This window comes from Hippopotamus amphibius, chromosome 15 (assembly GCF_030028045.1).
Source record: "Hippopotamus amphibius kiboko isolate mHipAmp2 chromosome 15, mHipAmp2.hap2, whole genome shotgun sequence".
NCBI lineage: Eukaryota > Metazoa > Chordata > Mammalia > Artiodactyla > Hippopotamidae > Hippopotamus > Hippopotamus amphibius.
The window spans coordinates 17,542,832-17,550,704 of NC_080200.1; the positions used below are offsets into that span (position 1 = coordinate 17,542,832).

The following is a 7,873-nucleotide window of genomic DNA, read 5'->3' on the forward strand; positions in this document are numbered from 1 at the left end:
GTAGCGCATATCAAAGGAATGATTTCAGTAAGCCCAGACTCTTTCCTCCTCCCATACATAGAAAAGCACTAAATTCCTTAACATATCTGGTTTTCTTTAATTAACAATAATCTTTTGATGTTCAGACTACCCGCCCTTTGTTGCAAAACTCCTATATAATCCGGTTTCCCGCTCGCCTCCTCGGAGCAGTTCTCTCAGGATTACTTGAGATGCTGCCTCCCAGGCTTGAAGTCCTAAAAATTCCTGCCGAATAAAACATAACTCTCAACTTTTAGGTTGTGAATATTTTTTAAGTGGACAGGGCTGAAGGACTGTTCTGCTCTTTGATTATGGTGGTGACTGCATCTGTCAAATTTTAGGGTGAGTTTTACTGAATGTAAATTCTACTTCAATAAACGTGACTTTAAAAACTTAAAACTGTCTCCAACTAGAAATGATCAATGAAGTGAAAAATTGTTGAGAAAGCAATGCAGTTTGTTTTTTTAGGTGTCCTTTGTTGGGACTGTGGTTCTAAAACATTTGTTCATATTGTTTTGATTAACCTTAAGTCATTACCAGATGACAAAAAAAAAAAAAATCTTATAATTTCTTTGGTCTCACCATAGTGCAGGCTCGAGATACCAATTATGTTTTCTCCTGATACACATTTAAGTAAAATATGTTTATCCATTTCACATCTAAAATCATCTTGCTTGCCAGTCACTCATGAACCATATTATCTCATTTAATTCTCCTAACATCCTTGTGCACTAAGTGTTATTACCTTTATTTTACATAAGGGAGCTCAGAGGGGTGAAATGACTTATCCAAGGTGACACTCAGGAGCACAACATAATGATTCCATATTTGAATGTGTTGCCAAATGGTCACCACAATAAGTCTAGTAAATAACCAGCACCATAAACTATAACGGGAAAGAATTGAAAGAAAATATATAGATATAAAAGTATATATGTATAACTGAATCACTTTGTTGTACACCTGAAACTAACACAATATTGTAAATCAACTATACTTTAATAAAAATAAATAAACAAGGGACTTCCCTGGCAGTCCAGTGGCTAAGACTTTTGCACTTCCAATACAGGGGGCACAGTTTCAATCCCTTGTTGGGGAACTAAGATCCCACGTGCTACACGGTGTGTCCAAAAAAACAAAACAAAACAACCACTCTCCCCACCCCCCAAAAAAAACCAACCAAACAAAAAACAACCATGACCAGACATAGTTACAACTTTTTTTCTTGTGAAGAGAGCTTTCAAGATCTATTCTCTTGTAGCACTGACATATACACACTACCAAATGTGAAATAGATAGCTGGTGGGAAGCTGTTGCATAGCACGGGGAGATCAGCTCAGTGCTTTGTAACAACCTAGAGGGGTGGGATAGGGAGGGTGGAAGGCAGGATCAAGAGGGAGGAGATATGGGAATATATGTATACATATAGCTAATGCACTTTGTCGTACAGCAGAAATTAATACAACGCTGTAAAGCAGTTATATTCCAATAGAGATGCGTTAAAAAAATCTACTCTCTTAGCAACTTTCAAATACACTGTACAGTATTATTAACTTTATAGACTGTACTGTACTTTACACCCCATGATGCAACTATTTTAGGACTGGAAGTTTGAACCTTTTGACCACTTTCACTCTTTTCCCCTGCCACGCGGTCTCTTCCTCTGCTGAACACCAATCTGTTCTCTGTATCTATGAGTTCATTTTATTGATGTTGTTTTTTAGATTCCACATATAACTGTATAAATGAGATCAAACCATATTTGTCTTTCTGTGTCTGACTTATTTCACTTAGCATAATGCCCTTAAGGTCCATATTGTCACAAATGGCAGATTTTTTTTCTTTTATATGGCTGAATAGTAATTCATCCATCTTCAATAAACATATCGGCAGTTGTATGATACAGCTTCTAGATGAACACCAGATAAGGAACCAGGCTGCCCCTCCCATGAAGCTTTCCTTTCAGAAAGACCTGGGTAACCTAGATAACTGACCACTTGTGTGGCCCCAATTCTCCCCTCCTGTGCTCTAATTCTTATCCTTAGGCTTTAAATTAACCACTAAAGAGTGAACCCACAAAACCCCAGGGACCCCACCCTTGGGCCCCTAATAAAGGCAGAGCCTCAGGTCTGTGCTGTCTCTCTACCTGTGACCTCATTATGTGGCCCTCAATGTGTCCTGTACCCTCCAGGACCTGTAAGAAGTCTTTTTTTCAAAGTTCCTCAGTGGTTATTGCTCAGGTGTGTCTTGCAAAAGGAAAAACCACAAAGGCTGGTCCAACCACACCATTGGCTCTGATTGGTTGGGGAAATGTCTGTGGGGGTTCCCACAAGTGGTAGAAGTCCAGGTGAATGCCCCCAGGTGTTTCTAGCTGAGAATGACACACCTTCCCACCCAAGACCTTTGTTTCAGAGGATCTCAGGTAGCCACCATTAACATGATAAAGAGACGCATGTAAGTGAAGGAATGCAAAAACTTTAGCTAGGAAAAAGCTTTGAGTATGGTTACTGACGGAGAACAAATAGCCTGCGACGGGTTCCCTGGAATTACCTTGAAACTATGCACCCAGCCTGTGATCGTTTGAGCCTTAAAACAATACCCTAATTTGCACCAAAGGTATCGGGTGATGATGGCTGCAGAATTCCTAAGAAGGCTGTATCTCCTTCCATGTTTACTTCAAATGTGGTGTGAAATAAAATTCATATTTTATGGCAGGACAAAAAAAAAGATTAACGGTAAAAATTCTCTGCCCTTTGGATACCAAGCAGGGCCCTGTGGAGCTCCTGGGCACAAAGCCTTTCTGTGTCCCCTATTTCCTTGATTATAGGAAACAGCCTTCATTCAGCCTCCATGATCTTCCCTGAGTTCTGATGGACAGATTCGAGCAGTTGTTAATTAGGGAAGGGAGGGGATGCACGAGACCGGGGAGAAAGAGTCAAGAGCAGCCTTGGGGCAGGGTCCTGTTTCCCCATCAACAATACACACCACAATACCTTTGAGCTATTTTGCAGATGTGGAAACCCCCTCCAGGGGGTGAGAAGTTAATGATTAACAACTGGTACGCTACCCACAAGCATGTAGACCCCAGACCAGTTGGAGCTGATGTTTAATGATGCTGACTCCTACTTACCTCACCACCGACCCATCAGAAGAATGCCGGACTGTGACTGCCTTGATCCTTATCGCCTACCCCTGCCCACGAGCCCCCGACTATAAGACTATTCCCCAGGGAGGGGGGCACAGTTCTTGAGGTGTTGGCCTACTGTGTTCCCCCTTTGCCTTGCAAAGTAATAAAGCTCTCCTTTTCTACTTCACCCAAAACTCTGTCTCTGAGATCTGATTTGGCACTGGTGTACAGAGAAACTGAGCTTTCAGCATCACTTTGGCCTCCTCTGTCCCCCCAAATGTGCATTGTGTACGTGCATGATGTGTCATCAAACTGTTGCAGGAAGGGGGAGCACTTCCAGGGTCTGAGAGTGGGCTCTTGTCTAACATCCGGAAATGAATTGTCGGAGGAGACACATGCTGACAAAGCAGGAGACTTTATTGAGAAGGGGCACCCGGGCAGAGAGCAGGAGGGTAAGGGAACCCAGGAGGACTGCTCTGCTGCGTGGCTCACAGTCTCAGGTTTTATGGTCATGGGGTTAGTTCCCAGGTTGTCTCTGGCCAGTCATTCTGACTCAGGGTCCTTCCTGGTGTTGCATGCGTTGCTCAGCCAAGACAGAATCCAGTGAGGAGGATTTGGGGAAGTTGGTAGGACATATGGACTGGGTCTCCTTTTGACCTTTCCTGAATGCTCTCAGTTGGTGGTGGCTTGTTAGTTCCATGTTCCTTACCTGGACCTCCTGTTTAAGATAACTCAAGCAAATGGTTATTGTGGTGCCTGGCCAAGGTGGGCTGTTTCAGTCAGTGTTTCCCCTAACAAAACCTCCCCCATTGGCAGGAAACCTGGAGCAAAGGGCAGCATTCTCCTAGATCAATCAGACAACTAAAAAATAGCATTCCTTCTTGATCTTATCAGGGGTCACATGGCCCACCACAGTCACACTTAGATCTGGATTATGTAAATTGTCAATAATACATCATTTGATACACAGCCCTCTGTCTCAAAAAAACTTTTATAATTGTGCCATGACTTCTAACAGGTGGAACAGTTCTCAGAGTTTTCTGAAATGCTCTTCCTGGGTTATAATCCTCAAATTTGGCTGAAATTAAAATTTCCATTTCCTTCTTAGATCAACTGATTAATTTTTCATTAACAGTGGCCACAGAGGGTAATGGACAAGGAACAACATCCCAGATGGCAAAACCAGAGACTGCAGTGAGCAACAGACAATGGACTTTCCCCCCTAGAGCCAAAGAATTTATTCCACTACATAAGCAGGGAATTCTTAAGTAAATTATGCCCTGTGGGATTTGATCATTATGATGGACCAGTAGCTGGTCTCATATTGTACATTGGGTGAGGGGAGGGCCAGATAAATAGACTTTTAGTTGAAAAATTACTGGATCATGGGCTAAACATTCCATCCTGATGAAGAAGACTGTGTATCAGCCAGAGATTTTGGACTCTGAGCTGAAAGCATCACTGGATGGGACATTAGGTTATCCTCTTCAGGATAGGGTATAAATGGATTCTATGCGTATGGAGAAGCATGCTTTCATGTATTTGGTGGCTGGAGGGATGGAATGCGGACTGCCAGATTTCCACAAAAATGTACTCTCTCTTTTTTCTGTAATGACAGAATCAAAGCCTAGCAACATGGCTGAACACCTATGTTGTATTTCCCAGCCTCTCTTGCAGCTAAATATAACCTGCTATGGAATGTGGATGTACATGACACCTCAAGATTATGGACTTTCTTCCCCTGTGCTTGCTGATTTTTTTTTTTAATCTAGAGTTCACAGCTTCAGCCTCATAGACAATAATAATGTCCAGGGAAATAGACAAATAAAACATTGGGAATCTGGTGTTTCTTCTTGATCCAAAGAAGTAGAACCATCCACTGACATAGAACTCTGACTGTTGCATGAGAGGGGAATAAACTTCTACTTTGCTTGAGCCATTACTCTTCTGGTCTTCAAAAAAATTTTTTTTCTTTTTTTAGCAAGTGTTATGGATTGAGTTACATCTCCTTCCCAAATTTATATGTTGAAATCCTAACCTGCAGTATTCAGAATGTGTCCTTTTTTTGGATACAAAGTTAAGATGAGGTCATATTAGAGAAGGGTGAGTTCCTAATCCAAGGTAACTGGTGTCCTTATAAAAAGTGAACATTTGGAGATAGACATGCACACAGGGAGGATGACATATAAAGTTGAAGGCAGATATCTACAAGTCAAGGGACACCAAAGATAGCAGGTAAACTACCAAGAGTGAGGGGAGAGTCATGGAACAGACTCTTCATTATAGCCTCAGAAGAAACCAATCTGCTAAAGCCTTAATTTCAGACTTCTGGTTTCCAGAATGGCAAGACAGTAAATTTCTGTTATTTAAGCCATATGGTTTGTGATATTTTGTTATAGAAGCCCTAATACAGCAAGTAGGCTATTTATCCAAACTAATAAAAAAAAATTAGTATCAAAAGTCAGGTGTTACAATCACAAAAACAAAAAATTAGTTGCATTAACTTAGTGACTTGGTGGTAAGGTCACAGTTACTGAAGACTGGAAATCTAGTGACCCTTGTTATACCAAAGAACAATATTTGTTAAATGTCATTACCTGCGATAACCTACCTGAAAGGTAGGTCATATATCTACTGAGCCTGTGTTTCTAGAAGTGATTGGAAAGAATTAGAATGTCACCATAAGTTGGCTGCGCATAAGAAAGAGATGACCTTACACAAGAATTGGCCACTTTTCAAACTCAGAAGCATTACAAAATTGGAAGAGCCAACAGCTTCCTCTCTCCCTAAAAAATATAAACAAGGATCTTGCCTCCTGCCCAAGGCTATTGTTTCAGATGACCATTAACAGAGAATGACAAAGAAGTAGGTTGTTCAAGGAAGCAAATACTGCAAATTAAATAGACATAAGAACTCTGGCTAGAAAAAAACACTGAATGTGGTTCCCAGCAATGAGATTAACTAGAAATAACTAGACCAGATGTCTGCTAAGTGTTTTGAAGGAACTAAATTACAAAAAATCCAAGAGTTCAGTCTGCAAAATCTTATGATATTTGAACTTTTGTCTTTGGGTCTGTTTGCTATAGCAGCTTAAACCTGATGCTTAACCCAAAGTGGGGCTTGAATCCTGTTCTCTCTGATTTCCAGAGCACTTCCTTTTAACCATGATGTATTCTTTAGGCTGCAGTTTAAGTGCCACAAGTTCCGGGATTATGTTTGTTCCCTGATAGACCCATCAAAGAGTGTAAATAGTAAACAGTAAATAGTAAAATGTAATAGATGTTCAATCAGTATCTGTTAGAAGGATGAAGTAATAAATGAATCAAGAGTGATACGAAGAAAATATCTAAGACTGGGACTGTGCAGGGAAGTTCAGGATAGCTGGGAGCTGTCGTTGGACACTCACGACATTCCAGTGCTGTGGCCACTGAATGAAAACTGGCCTCTTGTGTATGAGGGCCCCCAAGGCGCCCTTCACATCGCTGTTGCGTAGGCTGTAGATGAAGGGGTTCAGCATGGGGGTGACCACGGTGTACATCACTGCAGCAGCTGTGTCCTTCTGGGCTGTATGGGAGGACATGGGGCTGAAATAAACCCCAATAAGTGTGCCGTAGAACAGGGACACCACAGAGAGATGAGAGCCACAGGTGGAGAAAGCCTTCTGCTTGCCTCTCGTGGACGGGATCCTTAACGCAGCGGCAAAGATGTGCGTGTAGGACACCAAGATGCCCACAAAGGGGGTGATGATAGGCAGGGCACCTACAGTGTACACCATTGCATTGTTGAGAAAGGTGTCAGAGCAGGCGAGCTTCAGCAGAGGGCTGAGGTCACAGAAGAAATGGGGGACCTTGTTGTGGGTGCAGAATGAGAGGCGGGTCAGTAATACCGTGTGGGTCAGGGCATTCCCGAAGGCTGCAGTCCAGGATGCCGCCACCAGGAGGCTACAGAGCTGTGGTGTCACAGACGTGGCATAGTGCAGAGGGTGACAGATGGCCACGTAGCGGTCGTAGGCCATGGCAGTCAGCAGGAAGCTGTCGATGCCAGCGAACCCGATGAAGAAGAACACCTGGGTCAGGCAGCCAGCATAAGGAATCCCTTTGTGTCCTGACACGTGATTGGCCAGCATCTTGGGGATGGTGGTGGAGGTGAAGCAAATGTCCACGAAGGCCAGGTTGGCCAGGAAGAAGTACATGGGGTTGTGGAGCCGGACGTCGGTGGCAATGGCCAGGATAATGAGAAGGTTCCCCAGTTCTGTGACCAGGTACGTGATCAAGAAGAGTATAAACAGCAGGTGCCGTTGCTTGGGGTCCTCCGAGAGGCCCAGGAGCAGGAACTCGGAGACCAGGGTGAGATTTGCCCCTTCAACGGCCATCCTGAATCAATTAGAAATGAAACGGAGGAGCTGTCCAGGGTCCTGGCCAAGGCCAGCCTCTCCTTTGCACCCTGGATCTCATCCCCTCTCAATAGTTCAGCCGTTCATCAATTCTTCCCACTCCCTCCTGCAACAGAACTCCCCCCACCCCCAAGTCATTTGCTGTATCATTTCCACCAGTGAGGACACCATTCATTCCCCACAGCCCACTTGCTGGATGTCACTGGAGCTTGGTGGACAGCTCCCAAGCACACTGACTACGTCTCAGCTCCACCACCTGTATCTCCATGCCCCAAGCCTTCATCTGGTCACTAGAGCTGGCTCAGCCTGCACTCAGGGTAACGTGGAAGTGCTGT

At 43.5% G+C, this 7,873-nt stretch overlaps 1 protein-coding gene across 1 annotated transcript; it reads right to left on the minus strand.

Annotated features, from left to right (window-relative positions):
• Positions 1–6,491: 6,491 nt before the first annotated feature.
• On the minus strand, positions 6,492–7,517 carry LOC130836279 (olfactory receptor 1361-like). Its single transcript, XM_057708340.1, has one exon. The coding sequence runs from the start codon at positions 7,515–7,517 to the stop codon at positions 6,492–6,494; it is 1,026 nt and encodes a 341-aa protein (XP_057564323.1).
• Between the last annotated feature and the right edge of the window lie 356 nt (positions 7,518–7,873).

What these genes read in the sequence shown, in the direction of transcription:
- LOC130836279 (XM_057708340.1), bottom strand. Translation starts at nt 7,517, where the DNA reads ATGGCCGTTGAAGGGGCAAATCTCACCCTGGTCTCCGAGTTCCTGCTC.